General features: G+C 37.9%; 1 protein-coding gene across 4 annotated transcripts in view; it reads right to left on the bottom strand.

Annotated features, from left to right (window-relative positions):
* Nucleotides 1-2,768: 2,768 nt before the first annotated feature.
* LOC126162342 (protein BTG1-like) overlaps nt 2,769-21,337 on the bottom strand; it is a 68,783-nt gene continuing 50,214 nt past the window's right edge. For 3 of the 4 annotated variants that reach the window (XM_049918784.1, XM_049918785.1, XM_049918783.1), the window contains exon 4: nt 2,769-6,294. In XM_049918784.1, the coding sequence (XP_049774741.1) occupies nt 5,902-6,294 (393 nt within the window). In that variant the 3' untranslated portion in view covers nt 2,769-5,901. Of the gene's footprint in view, nt 6,295-11,401; nt 11,553-21,337 lie in introns of all 4 variants that reach the window. The other variant, XM_049918786.1, reaches the window with a different exon arrangement.

Raw genomic sequence — 21,337 nt, 5'->3', positions numbered from 1 at the left:
CTTAAATTTCACAACTGGCAGCCATGTAATTTTTTGCCAAGCCTGTCAACAAACACAGGTTATTTTTAACATTAATTTTATCTACCAGTCTTCTACCCTCTCATCATCAAATCAAAATTAAATTAAAAATTTGTTTCTGATAAGCTTATTTTACATGCTCCTTTTTTTTTTTTTTTTTTTTAACTTTTCCCCCCTCCCCTGCCATTTCACTGGTGTGTGTGTGTTTTAATTTCAGATAAGCCACTATAAAGTCACATTTCCTTCAACACAATAGTTACACAGCTCGGATCATGAGTGTCACTAGAATTAAGAACAAACAACAGATCCAACCATTAACTTCCACAGTGACAAGTAGTGCAGTGGACATGAAGCTTTAGTGTCGGCTATGTGCCATGAAACAAGCTAAAGAACCCTACTTTTAAGAGCTTCCTGGACAGTATCAGCAGCCGCAATATACCACAAGCGCTGACATTTCACAAAAATTATTTGAGACAGGCCTATTAAAAAAAAGAGCTATTGCTGAAGATAAAAAAAGACATTGGTGCCCACTATATTTGGCTTTCAGTTGACAAGACCACTGACAGTTGTCACACTTTTTTAGCTGTCATGGTGGGAAAATAACATTCCACAGCACCAGGAAAACCTCTCACTCTCCAGTGTACAGAACTGCAGAAGACAAATCACCACTGTAGCCCAGACTATCCAGGATCCTCGAGGAGAATATAGGGATGAGAAATTTTTGCTGTTTTTAACAGACTGTACTGCCTGTACGTTAAAAGTGGGGGGTAACACTGAAAGAATTCTTATCCCAGTACAGTACTTCCACTCACCTTGCCCATGGCCTACCCTGTCTAGCACAGGAATTCAGAAATAGGTTCGTTAATTTCCTCTGTTACGAAAGTATTTCTCAAAGTTCCTACCAGCATTCAGTCACAGCTTCAAACATTCCCCTTCCACCTGAACCCATACACGCTCTTCGCAGGTTAGTGTTATGCCAAACGCTAGCTCATTTCCATCAACTACCTGATGCAGTTGAATGCCTAAGAGTATAAATCTCTACCACTGAAAGATGCTGTAGAAGTGATCTCCGAGATGCAGATGTAGTTGGAGGAAATACATGTTTCAGTGGGAACAGCATGCATCACTAATTTAAGGAATATTGTCCTCAGGAATCCCGGACAATATGAAGACAGTGGCCACCATTATTCAGGGAGAGAGGTTCAAAGGTGGATTGTACCGCGGGCCATGAACAATTGTGTCGATGAAATAGGCACCATTGCACTCTTGTACTGTAGAGATCTTTCTCAGCTACAATAATGTACTGAGACACAATAGAAAAAGTTTCACTGTACAAAACTTTGAAATGGAGATAACTGTGTACTGCAGTATGAAAACATAATATAAAATTTCTTGTTGGTTGTAGAATTAGGCCACAGATTGTGGTCATACGTCGGTACTCATATCAAGTGTGTGTTTATATGTAAGTGACACCCGAAAGGAATTTTTCAGTAAAAAAATAAAAGCAAAAATAATTGTAGCATAAGTAAATATCTCAGCTGTTTATGGATTTTTTAAAGTGCCGATATAAGGAATCGTTAATTGTTTATTTTCCACAGAGAACTTGAATAATTATGTCAAAATTATAACATTTTCTATGTTAATAGAAGTATTTATTATATTTTTCAGAAAGACTCCAAAAAGGATAAAATATTTTATTTAAACCCAAAAAAAGGTGCTATTCCAAGAAAATAAAGGTATAAAACTAATTTTAAAAAATCTAAAATTCAGGCCATAATAGTGCACATTCACTTACAGATCTTTCTCCCCTGACCTTTCTGTAATAAAGTTTTATACATCTAATATGGTCTCTCAGCATCATTCCTTATGCACCACAGTCCCAAATCTGGCATGAACTACACACTGCAGTTTAAAATGACTCAATGGGCAATCAGTGTACAATAAACCTTGCATCATTTGAAAAGGGCCAATACTGTGACTTGCTGGATCGCACAATATACCTCCACTCAGATACTGTGTTGTTTGATCCATTGGAGATGTGCTTTATCACAAATGAGAGCAATGGCCTTTTGCGAGATACGTGACTAAATGCCCAGTCAAGCAGTTCTCTTCACAATGTTCACTCAGAGATTGGCTGAGATGGACCAACATTCACTGACAGCAGCAGTTCCTGTTTTATTTGAAATTGTCACTGCAAAATGTGAGACTTGTCTCCGATCCCTGTCTGCTAGGATCTCTTTACGGTCACTAATCTTTCGCCAAATGTGAGTAACTCTAGATACATTGAAAATCCACTCAGATACACCAGTAAATCAAGCAAGTTTATCCACAGTCTAGCCACAGGCACATACAAATACAATAGCCCCTGTTTGCGGGTGGTGTTACAACTTGCTGAAGTCTGGTACCAGTTCTACAGCACCCTAATGTGACTAGTGTGATATCCTTTTTTTAAATCTCGTGTTGTATTTCAATCACATTTTGTATTCAATCTCTTGGTAATAAACTGCACATGTAAAATTTTGAATTTCTGTTGTGTGTTTTTATCCAACCCAGGAATACGCATTAAAACCTGTTTTAATGGCCACTGTTATGGTGGGGTCCTTTTGCAATGTCAGTGACAGTCAGGGATTTCACATATCCAAATCTTAACAGTGTATGTATTATTCACAGAGCATAATATTGAACATGCAACTGAGACAAAATGATGGGATCATTTAAATTAATATGGGAGTATTAAAAAAAACAAACTGTTCTGATGCAAAACTATCTATGTTGCTGTAACTCTTAATATACAATCTCATACATTGTACGAACTTCTGAAAAGTACAAAACAATTATGAAACATCAAGGTCTGCACTAATGTATCTAATTATTCTGATATACAATTTTAAAATGAAATATAGGAACATAAGACAGATAATGAACTTTCTTCTTTTGATTCTATGTAAACAGATGAAAGTATGCAGCAAAAAAAATTATCATTGAAGAAAAAAATTCCACAGTGCAAGAAATTTAATGAAGACAAGTGAGTTTTCAAATATAATGAAATGTGCAACATGGAAATATGTGAAACGTGAAGCCACTTTAACTACACACTGTGCTGACAAAATACAAGAACAGCAAATTTCTAATTTACTCTTACACTGAACAGAAAGTTTATATTGCAACTTTTAAAAATTACAATGATTTACAAATCTGCTTTCAGATCCAGTACAGATTATAGCATAGAACCACAGCTTTAGTAATGAAAGTATTGGGTGCTGAAACATGCTTAAAATGCATCTAAAAATGATGCACAGTAGATAAAAAGGGTAAATTTACAACAACATGCAGTATTAGACAATTAACATTAATGCCACTCACATTCCATATAGTAAATTATTACTAAGTAATTACTGTTTCTTCTCACACATATTTCTGTACTTAACAAGAGAAATATTTAACAATGGAATGTGGAATTTGCAAAATACACTTCCATTTTTTACCAATGATTTACGCACTGCTTTTAAACAGAACTAAATATTATCACATACTCAGAGAGAAAGAGAGATCTTTTAATTAGTATTTTACTCTGTATCAAATACTTCACATCATGTAAGTCATTCAGTGCAATGTTCCGTACCTGAGGGTTGATGATGAACATGCACACCTATATGATGTGAAGTATTTTCGACTTATTCAACATAAAAAATACCACACAGTTTTACTATTCTTATACACTACACCCATTAGGGAATTAAAATTGATAATTTTAGCTTTTTAATTTTTACAGCTCAGGTACAGAGTCTGATCAATATCATAATCATGTTCATACTATATACATTGTCAAGAAACACTAAGTGAATGTTACATGAGGCCAAGTAAACCAAGTATTAACAGAAATTTCTGTCATGTCCGCTACGCAGTAGTAGCATGTGTGAAAAACTGTAAGACGGAAGATATATCAAAACTTTATCTTTTGTAGTACTGAAATTGCAATGGGAGATGAGGCATTGGTATTACAGCCAGTCATTTGGTATAATGATTAAACTTTAATGGGAAAACATCACTACTTAAAAGATGCGAAAATGGAAGTATTTTATTTGCTCATTGTAGAAGAATATGTTATTGTCAAACATCCATTATGCACAATAATTCTGCATTGTGAAATAAAGCACCAAAATGCTAAGCACGAGATTTACACCCACACCAAATGACATCAATAATATATTATTTAGGGAACTGCATACACAGAAATCAAGAATAAGAATACAAAGCTAATCACAACTGCTACTGGGAAATCTTGTTCTGTCTAAGAGTAATGGCAAAATGTCATTTGCAATACACAAACGAACATTTGCCAACAATTTTGTTGCAAATATGTCTATTCATTTCTTTGATTAAAATTTCAAGTTGCCCAAAATATTTATTTCATATTTGTTTAAATGAAAACTATTCTGAGTTCACTGTGGATGGCAGTGTTTCAGGTCAGATCATTCAGTGTTTGCTCAGACCACAAAAGGAAACTACCTATTAAACCATGCAAGTACAAAAATCAGTATTCATTTATAATGATAAGAAATAAATGACAGTCCAGTTACTGAGAACTGAGATGATTCACTCAAATACTGAAAGACATAATTCTCAATATATTTTCTATGAAAATATTTGAGAATTTAATTTTCCTACTATAGCCGATCACCATAAATACTGTAAAGGTGCACAAGAAAGCAATGCTATCACAATACTGAAATGTAATAAAGCTGGATGCCTTTCAGTTATCATATGAACAGACTGTCTCAGGACAAACACTAAAGTTTTTGAAACCACAGACAGCAGTGTCACACACAACCATTCAATGCAAAGTCATGCCAATTTGGCACTTATTTAGGGCGGCACCAATTATCACAAATGTGGCCAAACAATTATCCACAGCAGCAAAAATTTAAAGTACTAAGCCTTAAAAGAATAATAACCATAACATTTCCAATTAATCAACAACTCATGAAAATAACTTTGCATTGATACAAATTCGTTTTTAACCGTGTACCTGCAGGCCTGTTTCAAATGGTATAAATTTACGAAGTAACTTTAGGCAACACTTTCAGATAACACAAAAAATGCATGCAATGGAGGCTTCCTGTACACACAGTTCACATACACTTTTTAAAAATACATCCAGTCCACTGAACGAGACAAGTTTACAATACTGTATACTGCAAAAAACACATTTCTTCTTTGACTGGTAACACATTGATATTGTTTTATTTCCACGTGGTACACTAACTGAGTAATTGAACAGGAATTGTTCAGGTAAGAGAAATATTAGCAGATAGACAACACTAAGAGTAGGAATGTCATATTACCTAAACATTTAACAGTATACAATGAACAGTCATGCATGTCTGATATCAGAATGGCGTCTGAAGATCTAATGCAGTATGACACAATGAGGTTACAAATAAATTTATGAAACAGTGTAAACAGGTTGCCATTTAAATGAATTGTGCTTCTAACAGCAGAATTACATGGAAAAAATTGTGACAAAATTTGTGCAATGGTGTTAGTCAGCACCAAATATTCTAGGTGGAATTTTTCAAATTTTATTCAAATTATGCTCTGAAAAATTCTTGATAAAATATTTATTTATATAACAATTTTAATGTGACTTTTTACAACAGAAATTAAGAAATGAAAAGCTTACTTAAAACCCATGTAAGTATTAGTGTTTTAAATGTACTGCGTACATTGAAGTAAGAATTTTATACTTTGCACATAAAATATACACCACAGTCTGACACACAGAATAAAACATTCAAACTTACATATCAATATATTCTTTGAATCATAATGTAATTTGATAAAAATAAAGTCTGGATGCTTGTTGAGCTTGTAGGATGGCCTCTAGACCTTGAGTGCTGGTTTATGTGACTGCCAGTTGTAAAGCGAGTGAGAGTGCGTAGTACCACTCCATCGTCCATGGTGTGCTCTATTTGTCAGGTTCTTGTTGCGAGTATGTGGGTGCTGGTGAGGATGGTGAGGTGGAGGAATGGGTACTGTGGGTGGCATAAGAGAGTACCAGTTTTGCAAGGTAGGAGGTGCTGCATGGAATCCAACCCCAGGAGCCTTAGGCAGGTGTCGACTCACTATATTACCACTCCCCCTACTACGTGGTCTACGAATTGGTAAAGCAGGTGAAAGGGGGAGTGTGGGGGAAGGTGGGGGTGGAACAGAGAGAGAGACAGAAACTGTGGTTGGGGGCACCGCTGATTTCTCTCTTACTGCAAATGGAATCACCTGCAACAAGAAAAACTCTAGTAATACATGAATTTATACCATATCAAAATGATTAATGGAAAATCTCATATAGAGATGTTAAACAAATACTAACAAAGAGATAGAGGGGCTGGCCAGTACTTACCTCAGCTCAGTACAGCCGATAGATACACGTAAAACAGAACTGAAAATTACATTCCTAGCTATCGGAACAGATGTTCCTTCATCAGGGAGGAGAGAGGGGAAAGAAAGGGAAGAAGGGAAAGGAGATTCAGTTACTCACAACCCAGGCTATGAAGCAACAGGGAAAGGAAAATAGGGATGGTAGCAAGGATGGAGGCATGGTTGTCAGAGGGAAGCCAAAGATATTCTACTGTAAGTACTGTGCCAGCTTCTGTGCCAGCTGGCACAGTACTTACAGTAGAATATCTTTGGCTTCCCTCTGACAACCATGCCTCCATCCTTGCTACCATCCCTATTTTCCTTTCCCTGTTGCTTCATAGCCTGGGTTGTGAGTAACTGAATCTCCTTTCCCTTCTTCCCTTTCTTTCCCCTCTCTCCTCCCTGATGAAGGAACATCTGTTCCGAAAGCTAGGAATGTAATTTTCAGTTCTGTTTTACGTGTATCTATCGGCTGTACTGAGCTGAGGTAAGTACTGGCCAGCCCCTCTATCTCTTTGTTAGTATTTGTTTATACCATATCACCGTATCATTTAATAAAACTTGCCACCTATTACTTAAAAGATTTTTCTTTTAACATATTTCATTTATTATTACTGATTCTGCTGCAGAAAAATATTGATATCGTCCTTATGTAGTGGTAAATTGAGCCCACAGCTATACTAAACAGGAAAGAGTGTTACATTACAGCAGGAAAGAGTGTTACATTACAGAAGTACACTTCCAATTAACATCAGATTGAATGAGAAACTTTGTTATATTTCTCAATAACCATTTGCAGTGGGAAAAAAGGTGGCAGACACAAATGGGCAATGCTGAAACTCACAAGATGATTTTAATTTACTTAAAAACCATTTAGTAAATGCAATAAAATGTAGAACAGTTGGTGGAAATTAATTGAATATTATTTATTAACTTCTTTTAACAGAAGGGATTTTGATAGAGCTTCATATTATACCCATTAATATGTTGTTCTTGTGATCTTCAGTCCGAAGACTGTTTTGATACATGTCTCCAAGCTACTCTATCCTGTCCTGTGCAAGCCTCATCATCTCCGGATAACTACTGTAACCTACATCCTCACTGTATTCATCTGTTGGTCTCCTCCTGCCATTTTTAATCTCCCCCCCCCCCCCCCCAACTTCCCTCAAATACTAAATTGGTGATCCCTTGATTTCTCAAAATGTGTCCTATCAACTGAGCCCTTCTTTAGGTCAAGTTGTGCCACAAATTTCTTGTCTCCCCAATTCTATTCAGTACCTCATTAGTTATGTGGTCTACCCATCTACAGTATTCTTCTGCAGCACCACATTTCAAAAGCTTCTATTCTCTTTTTGTCTAAAGTGTTTGTCATCCATGTTTCACTTCCCTGCGTGGCAACACTCCATACAGATACCTTCAGAAAAGGCATCCTAACACTTAACTCTATATTCAATGTTAACAAGTTTATCTTCTTCAGAAATGCTTTTCAAGACATTGCCAGTCTACTATTTATATCCTCTCTACTTCGGCCATTGTCAGTTATTTTGCTGTCAAAATAGGAAAACTCTTCTACTACTTTAAGTTATCTCATTTCCTAATCTAATTCCTTTAGCATCCCCTGATTTAATTAGACTACATTCTATAACCCTTGTTTTGCTTTTGTTTATGTTTATCTTATATTTTTCTTTCAAGACATTTTCCATTCCATTCAACTGCTCTTCCAAGTCTTTTGTTGTTTCTGACAGAATTACAATGACTTCGGCAAACCTCAGTTTTTATTTCTTCTCCCTGAACTTTAATTCCTCCTTCATATTATTTTTTTGCCTCCTTTAGTGCTTGCTTAATGTACAGGTTGAATAATACGAGCGATAGGCTACAACCCTGTCTCACACACTTCCCAACCACTGCTTCCCTTTAATGCCCCTGAACTCATAATTATATTGCACACTTTTGGAGGAAGAAATACGAGTGCTGGTTTGATTGTGAAGCTTCAAAATAGCAATTATCCTGGTGTTATTAGAAAAAGAAAAATAAACCGTAACAAAAACAAAACATAGCTGGGAGGAAAGATAATTTCTTCGTGGATGCCTAGAACCAACTACCCCACCCCAAAAACAATCCTTACTATCACAGCAAGAATAAAATTTGAGACATGGTGAATCAGCGAAATTCGGACCTTCTGTGCTGGCAACTGTGTGCGGAAAAACTTTTAGAATGTAGAAATAGAGTTACCTACTCAACCTAACCAAACTGTCATGCGTCAGAATTTTATAATGTTTACTGTGTGAAGTTTTGGATGACATATCAAAGCTGTCAACCTTCTATTTACAGTTGTGCAAGTTCTTACAACAACACTCAATCACCGTGTGTTCGCTGTGTTGGAGATCAGAAGTCCTGCAACCTAACAAATAACTATATTTTTTGCAACATTTACATGGGAATTGGAATCAAATTCAATATGCTTTCCATTCTCAGTACATTAATTATTATTCTGCTGTTAGACATGGCAAAATATGAAGACTCATGAGCTGAAACCATTAAAAAAACAGATTCAACGGCAGGTGCAATACATGCAGCACAAATGGCAAAAGTACATCTACAGGAGCATTTTCATATTGATTTCAGTACCCCATGGAAAATTAGTAACTCAGTGTTTATGCTCTTTTTCTCTTTCAATAAAACTTAGGGTTACATAATGCATGCTGGATCCCTCATTCAATTTAATTCCTCAAATGGTGTTAAAACAGTACTGTAATTTCAGGTCTGTTGGAATTTTTAAGGTGCTGCAGACTTGCCCGTATCTGGAAGACTGCAGGAAGATTCTGTGCCTCGAATCAATGATGAGGTGGAAGGATTAAAGGAAGCTACAAAAAATTCGACTCTTAAATCAGAAATATGAAAGTAAACACACAAGAGCTAAACTTTTTCTTGTTCCTTTCATCACCAGGTGGAACTTATGGCTTAAATGTGTTGAGTACCTTGGAGTATATCTCAATGATATAGTAGAATTCGTTGAAACTGTTGAAGAAAAGATTGTTGCTGTGCACAATTTTAAATCCTTGACGTCCAATGAAAAAAAAAAAAGACTAGCTATTTTTCTTGTTGAACATTGCTCAAAATGTTGCAATTTGCTGCTGACAGAGAGCTCCAAGGTACCTTTAATTCATGTTCAAAAAGCTTTAAATTACTAGCTGATGCCCCCACCTCCCCCCTCTCCCACTCAGAGATGATCTTGGATAAACTTCTTAAACAGTAGAAGCAAATGCAAGTAAATTTAACATCCCTGTTCCAATCTGCAAGTAGAGCAAGCCCGATTAAACAACCACTTAATGGAGTGCATCACAGGTAAGATTGTCATTTCTTCTACTGGTAAGTCGTTTGATCCAGGAAACATAATGACTGTGGTTTAAAGTGTTGAGATCCCTCAGCTAATGATGAAAATTCTCATTCTATAAGAACTTTTAACATCAGAATATCTTTAACCATACAGTGTTAAAGGGTTTAGTAGTTAGCTCTTGTAGATAAGGTAAAGATGTTGATACAATTGTTATTCTTCTTTCCCTGAAATCAGAGTATGAGCATTTTGTGGAAGCTGCAGCGAGGGCTTTGTGGATGCCAGCCAGTAATGCTGATAGTGAGAGGTAAAATGTAAATGCCGTGTGGCTAGGGCCTCCCATCATGTAGACTGTTCACCTGGTGCAAGTCTTTCAAGTTGACACAACTTCGGTGACTTGCGTGTCGATGGGGATGAAATGATGATAAGCACAACACAACATCCAGTCCCTGAGCGGAGAAGATCTCTGGGCCCAGCCGGGAATCGAACCTGGGCCATTAGGTATGACATTCCGTTGTGCTGACCACTCAGCTACCATGGGCGGACATAGTGAGAGGTCATTTTCAACAAACCAAAATTATTATTGGCAGAACAGCTCTGACTCCCAGTAACACTGAAGTCATGATATCCCTGTCTTTCTCAGAAAGATTTGTAGAATACACATAATGGCCCCTACTTATTAAAGTGGCAGGATAAATTATTTTCAGACATTCATGCTTTGATGTATGTGTTTTCATAAGATGTATAATTTTCATGTTTTTCACGCAAAAATAAAAGGAGATTCTTCCTGGCAGATTCAAACTGTGTACTGGACTGAGACTCGAACTTGGGACCTTTGTCTTTTCCAGGAAAGTGCAAGTTTGGAACATAGGAGATGAGGTACTGGCAGAAGTAAAGCTGTGAGAATGGGTAGCAAGTTGTGATTGGGTACCTCAGTCGGTAGACGTCTTTCACATGGAAGGCAAAGGTACCGAGTTCAAGTCTTTGTCTGGCACACAGTCTGGATCTGCCAGGAACTTTCATATCAGCACATATTCCACTGCAGAGTGAAAATTTCATTCCAGAAACAACCCCAGGTCATGACTAAGCCATGTCTACACAATATCCTTTCTTCCAGGAGTGCTAGTCCTGCAAGCTCCACAGGAGAGCTTCTGTGAAATTTGGAATGTAGGAGATAAGGTATTGACAGAAGTAAAGCCACGAGGACGGGTCACAAGTCGTGCTTGGGTAGCTCAGTCAGTAGAGCACTTGCCGACAAAAAGCAAAGATCTCGAGTTCAGGTCTCGTTCCAGCACAAGTTTTAATCTGCCACGAAGTTTATCAGTGCACACACTGCTGCAGAGTGAAAATTTCATTTTGGAAAATAAAAAAAAAAATTGTTTCATTGCAAATATGCTATCAATAACTTTTTCTTCAGCTTTTATTGCTGAAAAGTGGAAAGAAAATTAAGCAAAATTATTGACGAAATGATATAAAAATACCGAAAATATACTAAAAACAGCTTTTTAAAAAATGATGAAATCGAGCAAAAATTTTCACCACAAACAAGTGCCTCTAGCTATAAATGTAGGCTTGTCTTTCTTTGAAGCTAAGTTGTAGGGATAGTATCGCTGTATGTGTTTTTATATTTACCTGGAACCCAAATTGGGCTCAACGTCCTGTTACCTCCACCAAATACAAGATCCAGTGAGTCTTGTGGGACAACAGAGGAGCTGTTCACATGTGGGGGTGATGCCGTATGGTTGGCACAACATTTCCATGGATGGAAGTTCAGTGGCAGCATCTGAAGTAGATGTTCACAGGACAGTGGTGGATACAGAAAAACCTCAAGGAGGGGACGCTTAAGATACCTTGAGCTACCTTTACTTTTACCGTAATAAAAAATAATCAAGTCACATGCAAAGTGTAAGAAAGTTTTATTTAAACTGATTACACACATATACAAGACAATACCATCCTTATGATATAAAAAAAGTTACAATTGTGGTTCTCTTCCTTAAATGATGCATTCTATGTGCCTATTCTTCCTGGCAAATTTGTTAATTACATCGTCAATAGGACAATCAATGTCAGGGTGAATGTTCAACAGAGCTAAGCTATGAATTTGATCCTCCTCCATTGCCACCTCAGCCGTATCTTTGTATGCTGCAACGTTGGAAACTTCTTTCTACTGTAGCAATAGATGCAGATACACAAGCAAATATTTTTTAGAGCATGTGGAAAGTAGCATAGTCAGATCTAAGACAAACAGACAATGCTTGCATAGCAGAATCACGATCATTAAGGTTGTTTATGCTCGTTTGCTTGTATTGAAGAATCTCTCCCATTAGTATCTTTTCAATCACAAAGAGTGATTCTTCTTCAAAGAACGATAGTTCAGTTAAGCAATGATTCAATTTATGTGCCAGATCACTACCATCATGTTTCAGTAGTTGTGAGGGCAAAAGTATGTTGAATTTTAAATGATAAATATTTTCTTCAGCAAAACATTCTCTCATGTCAGTCATAACATGGTCCAGTGTTGAAATAAAAACAGTTCTTTTCCAATATGTCATAGCATCATCATTATGATCGCAGTTTACCCTGTGTCTGTCTGCCTGTAAGACAGGGAACACTCACCTCCATGTCTAACTTTTCCATAACTGTCTTCGGCCTCTTCAACAATATGAGCAAAGTGGCTATCAACATTAGCTCTCATGCCGTCGCACACCTTGAGCGTCAAATCTAATTTTGTTTTTGCCATCGTGATGTCCAAGCTAGGATCTTTTAAGATTTTGCTGGCTGGATGTGTTAGGCTCATAATGTCACTCAATGTAAACAGAGCAAGGACAAATTCTTAATTAGTGAGAGCTCTGAGGAGAATATTGGCTTTGGCAGCTGTTGTTCTATCCCTCCAACACCATATTTTTTAAGAACTTTGCAAACTGTTCCGATATCAGCTGTGAATTGAACAGCAGTATCATGTCCCTCAACCCATCTTGTTTGACAATGTGACTGCAGCGAGTGTTTTAGGTGACTCTTCAATGTTGCTTACTGCTTGCTAGACACAGTAAAGAACTATACTACTACTTCAATAGTACCAAGTGACTTTCTCAGCCTCGTAACTTTGCAACTGCAAGAGACAGTGACGTTGAGCTGATGACTTTGATACAGTGCTACTTGTGCATTGATAGCTTTCTTTTTTATTTTAGCCACAGAACCTTTCAATTCTGACATATTAACTGAGTAATCATCACAGCCTATACCCACACAATTCTCCAGTGACAGAGAAAGGCTTTCCACTTTCCTTAGAATCATAGTATCTAATACTTCACCAGTAATGCTACACTCTTCATCTTGACTCCTCTTGAGGTTCATTGTCAATGTTTCCACTACTATCATTGTATTTATGGATGTCAACGAAACCCAAAAATCTTTGTGTAATTTGCTGCCATCATCAACATATCTTGCAGCTGAACTCAGTTGGGTGATGTGTGCTTTGTCTCTGGTCTCATCGAAGATCATGTTGTTATAACAAGAATCTTTGATTTCTTCCAGAATTCTCGATAACATCACTGTTTCACAGTATGAAATAAGTTCATTACATATTGTTTTACTTATGGAAGTGGTGTTTGCTTTAGTGGTCTCAAGGTGATGTTTTAGTTGCAAGTGTCTAGCATCAATTCTAAATCTTAGAAGAGCTCTAAAGTTGCCCTCGTTACTCACTATACTTTCACAATCATTTTCGTTTTCTAATGGACTCCCATCATCTCTATGCCGCCACAGAGGAATATTTTGCTTTCCATGAAACGTGATTGTTTTTATTATAGATACAAGATGGTCTCTGTTTTCCCTAATACTTTCCATTCTGTCTTGACAATTGATTTATGACCTCCAATTCGCGGTTGTCTCATGTCTCCAAAAATAATTTTGCATCTGTTGACACTTGAACATCCTACTGGAGCTGAGAGTGAGTCTCAAGGTCACCATCTTTACCAGTAAGTTTGGAAAACTTAGTTGGTGGTTCAGCCACAAGCTTCTTGGCGATAATGGATTTCTTTCCTCCAACCATTTTATTATTCACAAAAACTGAACAGCTAATGCAAAGAAGTCCCTTTTTAACTTGTGAGAACACCAACCATGGATACTGTTCAAAGAGATTATTGTGCACTTGTCAGCGTTCAACACGTCCCCTCTTGTGCTCTGAAGTAGGGAAGCTGTAACCTTTTTCAGGTTCCTGGAAGCTGTGAGAAGCTTGTGTTTTATATGATCACTAATATTTCCTGACACTATTATATTCAAATAATTGCCAATATACGTGGGACTAAAGGACTCAATCAATGAACTTCGTTGTGGAAGTTTTGACTAAGTACTGGGCTCTGCCTGTCCATCTAGTGGTGTTTTGCAGCTGGATGGTGACCGGAATCTTCAGATGTTTCTACTTTTCTTTTTCTTATTACATAATGAGCCATTTTATTATAGTGTTACGATGTAGGTAAATTAGATACCACTTTATTCGCAATGAAAAACTCAACACTAGTACATTTAGCACTAAAACACACACGATCACACTCCACGTACTTCAAATATCACTAAGCACAACACTGACAGATGTCCGTGGTAATAGACAATAATAGCAGTTGTTCACTTTTTATCACTTCCAAGTTATTGCAATGATTGTAGCTTTCCAACTGACTACCTGGCAGTGACTCCCCTTCCCTTATATACATTGCTCAGTTGTTTTGAGAACATTCGGAGCCTGAATGTTCACTTCTAGACTTTTATGGAGTGTGAACAAATACCTAATGTGAAAGCAATAAGCCAATATGTACCTTTCAAAATATAATATAAAGGAGAGTTTCCAATAATGACAATATGTGTGGAACTTTTAGTCAATTCGGTTCCTTTCTAGTGCATTTGACAGAGGGCCTATAATAGTAACAATGTGTTTTTAGGAATCTTCTGGAAAGTCACTACTACGCATCAATAGTTTCCCGTACCTAACTACCATAATGAGTCTTTTAACAACGTTTTTACTGAGAAATTACTATGAATTATTGTCACTAATACTTCACAATCAACTGATCACTCTCACTCTTGACTACTCTCCACACTTGCACTTGCTACACCTAGGACTTTTTACTTATTCATTCATAATATTTCTGCTTCTGAATGTTAACTAGCTTCCTATTCCGATAATAGTCCATATTTATAACGCTACATATCGAAGGTTCTCTGTACCATCAAACGGGGTGATTTAGGACAGTTTTGTCGTTATTTTGATTGTAACTTTCGTATATATTGTTAGATTAAATTGATTGTTATGGAAGTGGTAGGGTATATGTGTAACGAATAAAATATCCCAGAACCAGAAAGTGTATGTGTAGGTATATTTATCTGAGGCAGTTAAATAAACTGACCGAAGTCACCCCATGGATTGGGGTGATTTTGGACACATGTTTTTTAAATCTCTGTCCGAGATTTACAGTATATAGAGGGCGAACTCTGACAGTTACTGCCTTTTTTTAAAAAATTTTACATGCTTTTTATTTGATTTTGGTGACATTTAACACATGGTGGGAGATTTTCCAGCTTTGCCTTGATATTGGAGAAAAACATTAACAGTCTCTTTGTTCACTTCTGCACGAGCTCGTTTAATGTTTTCGCTTAAGCGAACGGAAAGATCTTCTAACTGTCGTTTGAGGAATAAATTCACCCATTCTTCACCTGGCAAATTATGAAATTTCTTCTCTTTTCAGCCAAATTTATCAAGGTAGCCTTTAACCAAATATTTAATATCCGATTTAGTGAAGCGAAATCCCCAATGTGCAGCCCTCAAGATACCTTGCTTCAACATTTCTTCTTCTTTATTCAGCACTGGCTGCCCTCCAATTTTGTTCGGATGTGCTTCCTGCACTTTATTTTGTAGGGTTGATTTAGGTATACCACACAAACCACACGCTTTTCCATACAATAACTTACCCTTCTGAATATCACGAACCGCTTTATCTAAAAGTTCTGGGTCATAATTACACCATAATGTAGCACATCTCTTTCTCTTATACGTTCTTGGCATTGTCCGAAATCACCCCACACAGTACACAGTTTTACAGAAACCGTTGTTATTTTATAACTTAGCACGAGAAACTCAACAATCTTGTACAGAAACTGTCTCAATGCTGTTAGCTACTGAGTGCATCAACAATTACGGTTATAACAAATTCCCACTTGGCGCAACAATAGAAAGTTTCCACTTTACGATAATGCATGGATTTTTAGCACCGAGACTGTTAATCAATTATTCACCTAGGGAAACAACTGACGCAAAATAAAAGTTATGGAAAGCGATAAATGCAATCTTGCACTAAAAATAACTGGCACACACACATTAAAATAAGTAACTCTCTGTTTCTATGCAGTGACAAAGAGCAAATAAGGCATACTGTCTGAATTCGCCCCGGTGTCTGAAATCACCCCATTTGATGGTACAAGAAAACAGCAGAATATTCGCGAGTTTTCTCGAAAAATGCCAGACAGAATACTGCCTCGAGATCACTAGAATGGTCGCAACTTTTCTCGTAGGTATGTGTTAGCTATCTGTGTGCCAGACAGAAACACACAAAATACAATGACACATATGCACGTGTTACATAGGAAAGTACAACTACTCAATAACTTGATTCAGTCGAGTCAACTGACAAAAGATAGAGCGTGCGGGCTGACTGGCGGGGGATGGCGCAGGTGGCAATGTGGGTGGACCCACAAAAGATTTTTTTCTTCTTTGGGGGGAGGGGGGCGGGGGAAGGGCGCACGGGGCGTGTGGCGCCCATATATATCCTTGTAACCATTGATGCCACGTCCTTATACACAATATTCCGCATGTCCAGGGCCTCGCTGCGATGGAGCACTTCCTTTCACGCCGATCGTCTGCCACCCTACCTAAAACCTCTTTCCTCATTACCTTAGCCAGCTTCATCCTGACACACAACTTCTTCACTTTCGAAGGCCAGACATACCAACAATTAAAGGGAACAGCCATGGGTACCAGGATGGCCCCTTCGTACGCCAACCTATTCGTGGGTCGCTTAGAGGAAGCCTTCTTGGTTACCTAGGCCTGCCAACCCAGAGTTTGGTACAGATTTATTGATGACATCTTCATGATCTCCACCAAGAGTGTATTTCCGCCGTCCACCTAACCTTCGTAACCTCTTAGTTCATCCCTATGAAATCCCCAAACCACTTTCCCTACCCTCTGGCTCCTACCCTTGTAACCGCCCCCGATGTAAAACCTGTCCCATGCACCCTCCCACCACCACCTACTCCAGTCCTGTAACCCGGAAGGTGTACACGATCAAAGGCAGAGCCACGTGTGAAAGCACCCACGTGATTTACCAACTGACCTGCCTACACTGTGAAGCCTTCTATGTGGGAATGACCAGCAACAAACTGTCCATTCGCATGAATGGACACAGGCAGACAGTGTTTGTTGGTAATGAGGATCACCCTGTGGCTAAACATGCCTTGGAGCACGGCCAGCACATCTTGGTACAGTGTTACACCGTCCGGGTTATCTGGATACTTCCCACTAACACCAACCTGTCAGAACTCTGGAGATGGGAACTTGCCCTTCAGCATATCCTCTCTTCTCGCTATCCGCCAGGCCTCAATCTCCGCTAATTTCTAATTTCAATTTGCCGCCGCTCATACCTCACCTGTCTTTCAACATCATCTTTGCCTCTGTACTTCCGCCGCTACTGACATCTCTGCCCAAACTCTTTGCCTTTACAAATGTCTGCTTGTGTCCGTGTATGTGCGGATGGATATGTGTGTGTGTGTGTGTGTGTGTGTGTGTGTGTGTGTGTGTGTGTGTGTGTCAGGTCAGAGCACGTGCACTTGAATCAGACTGCCTGTAATGGTGACTGTTGCAGCCTGATACAAAAACATTTGTTTGCTTTGATACTACATGTACACTACTAATCTTGCTTAAGAGTCTCATGGTCATTCTGTCCAAGTTCACATTTTGAGATGTATACATTATGCAGCCCAGATATTTCAGTTTTTTATTCTGGCTAAGAGCTGTTTAAGTTTGGACATTTAAGTTGAAGTTTTGGTATCATCCATATATAGAATCTATGTATGAGCAGGCCCTCTTGCCTTGCTAAGTGTTTCTTCTGTAAGTTATTTTACAATGATTTTTACTGAACTGTGATTCATGTGCCTTGAAATCATAATGTGGCAAAGTTGTTAATCTTTTAGTACCCGATATTTGCCCAGCATTCATAAAATCTGCTAATTTAAGTCTTAGTTAACAGAAGCATTTTATTCTATAGGGGTCCTGATTTAAGATCCTTTTTAGTCCTGTTACTTGGTTATTAGATCATATTACCTAAGGGAGCATTCTTCTTTTAGTGTAAAGCATATAGTGGCTTGTTTTATTTTAAGACATGTTGCATTTCCTTCAAGTGTTTAAAATCACTGGAGAGTGATTCCCTATGTTTCCAGTGGCGGGTTTACATATAGGCCCACTAGGCATGAGCCTAGGGGCAGTACCTTGAAGAGGGCGGCATTTTTTGCTCTGCACTCATTTTAATCTTTTACATTTTAATATTGTTAAACAACTTGCTAGTTTAAATAAGCCTTAAGAACTAAATTCGACAATACAAACTTGGAAATATACATAGTTTACTTGGTGACTGAATGGAAATTTAACACTGGGTTTCTGTCTGGTATCATCTTCATGATTGTTCAAAATATTTTGAAGTAAGCTGTCAGGACAGCAATCTACAATACAATGTTTGAAACATCATTATTCTGAGAATGTTGTCGACTTCTACTTAACCATACCATTATTTTCCCCATGAAAATACCGGGACCCCTGAAAAGCTATGATAAACTAAACAGCAGTTTCTTAAATACTGTACCATGTATGGGCCTCAGTATGTAAAACCTGACTCAGCTTAAATTTCTTGTACAAATTATGGGGAAGCATCAAGTCAACACTTCATTACTTTAATTAATGTGAATGCTCTGTGGTCTTCAATATCTGACCTTTGATTTAATGACACCCGTTAAACAAAACATGTGATACTGGGAATGTTTCACATTTTTAAACAGATTTTTGTACGAAAAGAACATAAGCAGAATACCTAATAATGTGTGAAATACATTTCACGACAGTTTAAAAATTTCACTGACAACGTAACGGGAGACAATACAATTAAATTATTCTGCATTGTAGTTCTTTCATAGCACAGTTTCTTTGAGTAATTTGAGTTGGTAAATTTATTGCTCCAGTTAAAGGAAAAATCTTTGCGCTCGTGTGCCGAGTTTAAAGTAAAAAGTTTTGCCCACATGTGCGATGCAGTACGACTGGAACTGGATACAGTGTTTCTTTCATTTTACAATTTTTTTTCTTTTGTTTTGACTGTTGGTTGACAAATTTGTAAGTGCCTTAACATGAAGAACAGCATAAAAAGCAAACATGCAAAATTAAATGCGGCGGCATCGGAAATTATTGAAGGAAAGGTCAGAACGAGAAGCCAATGTTATAAAAATGCTTGGCAGAGTAGATAAATTTTTTGCAAAAAATGTTGCTGGTTCGACTTCGAGTTCAAGTAGTATGGCTGCTAGGTTAGCAGAAGAGCTTCTGCGAAGTTTGGAAGGTAGGAGACGAGATACTGGTAGAATTAAAGCTGTGAGGACGGGTTGTGAGTTGTCCCGTGAAAGACGAAGGTCACGAGTTCGAGTATTGGTCCAGCACACCGTTTTAATCTGCCAGGAAGTTTCGTAACAGCACACACACTGCTGCAGGGTGAAAATCTCATTCTGGAAGTATGGATAATATTTCTGGCACTGCAGCTGTTGTAAAAGAAGTAAATACAGACAAAACAAAAGTTAAAAATGAAGAAAAGCAAATGATTTATGATTTCGAGTTTATGAAAAAGTAAGTGTCAAGTCAGACATTACAAAAAGATGTAACCTAGTTAGTGATGATCCTGCAGAATAGTGTGTCAATGAATCAACAATCGACATTCTCTTGCAACATGGCATTCATCGAAATTGTAATGGTGATTTTTCTAATTCAAGAAGATCAACAGGCAATACAACCAGATATTTGAATAAAAATGTATTTTACTCTAAAATTTTAAATGGTGAATCTACTTTGCGTGATTTTCTAGTATACTCCTGTAGCACACATGCTGTTTTTTGTGCACCATGGAAATTGTTCGGTGGTAAGGCCACGATAGCTACTAATGGTATTGCAGATTGGAAAAATATTTCTAATATTTTATCTAACCATGAGAATTCACTTGAACACAAAAATTCTGGGTTATCATTCTCAACAAGGAAAAGTTACTTGGAACAATAGATAACCATTTTGAGTCATATGCTGAGACAGAAAAAATAAGTTTGATCCTTTTCTCTCAGAGCACATGGAACAATATGGAAACCCAGGGCAGGGCCATATAAGGTATCTTTCTTCAATAATCTGTGATGAAATAATAGAGCTTCTTTCTGAACGAATAAAGAGAATTATCATAAGTGAATTAAGACAGGTCAAATATTTCTCTATAATAGAATATTCTACTGCAGACATTTCACATATTGATCTATTATCTTCCATATTAAAGTATGTGAACAAGAATGATGAACCAGTTGAACGTTTCCTTCTGTTTTTACCAAACCTGGGATACAAGTTTGAAAACTTAGCTGAGGCCATACTCATCTACAAATTGCATTGATATTAGTGACTGTAGAGGCCAGTCATGTGACAACGCAAGCAATATGTCAGGAACCTGCACTGGTTTGCAGGCAACCATTAAAGAACAAAATCTAAAAGCGCATTATGTGCCTTGTGCCACACATTCTTTGAACTGAAGTCGGCACTAGTGCTGTAAGCTGTCGGGAAGCATGTTCATTTTTCAATGTAGTGCAGGGATAAACTTCTTTCTTTCATGAAACCAGGAAGCAAAACGGTAAAAAGTATATCAAAACACACTGGTCACCAAGAAGGGTAGCATGTGTAAGTCTATATGAAAACTGGGAGTGCATCAACAATCCCCTCACACATACAGGGCTATTACAAATGATTGAAGCGATTTCATAAATTCACTGTAGCTCCATTCGTCTACATATGGTCACGACACACTACAGATACGTAGAAAAACTCAAAGTTTTGTTCGGCTGAAGCCGCACTTCAGGTTTCTGCCATCAGAGCGCTCGGGGATGCAGTGAGACAAAATGGCGACAGGAGCCGAGAAAGCGTATGTCGTGCTTGAAATGCACTCACATCAGTCAGTCATAACAGTGCAACGACACTTCAGGACGAAGTTCAACGAAGATCCACCAACTTCTAACTCCATTCGGCGATGGTATGCGCAGTTTAAAGCTTCTGGATGCCTCTGTAAGGGGAAATCAACGGGTCGGCCTGCAGTGAGCGAAGAAACGGTTGAACGCGTGCGGGCAAGTTTCACGCGTAGCCCGCGGAAAATTGGCTCATGCCACAACTGGAGACCGACAGCGCCGACTTCATCTTTCAACAGGATGGTGCTCCACCGCACTTCCATCATGATGTTCGGCATTTCTTAA

This window comes from Schistocerca cancellata, chromosome 2 (assembly GCF_023864275.1).
Source record: "Schistocerca cancellata isolate TAMUIC-IGC-003103 chromosome 2, iqSchCanc2.1, whole genome shotgun sequence".
NCBI classification, from domain to species: Eukaryota; Metazoa; Arthropoda; class Insecta; order Orthoptera; family Acrididae; genus Schistocerca; species Schistocerca cancellata.
This window is presented reverse-complemented; position numbering and strand designations above follow the sequence as displayed.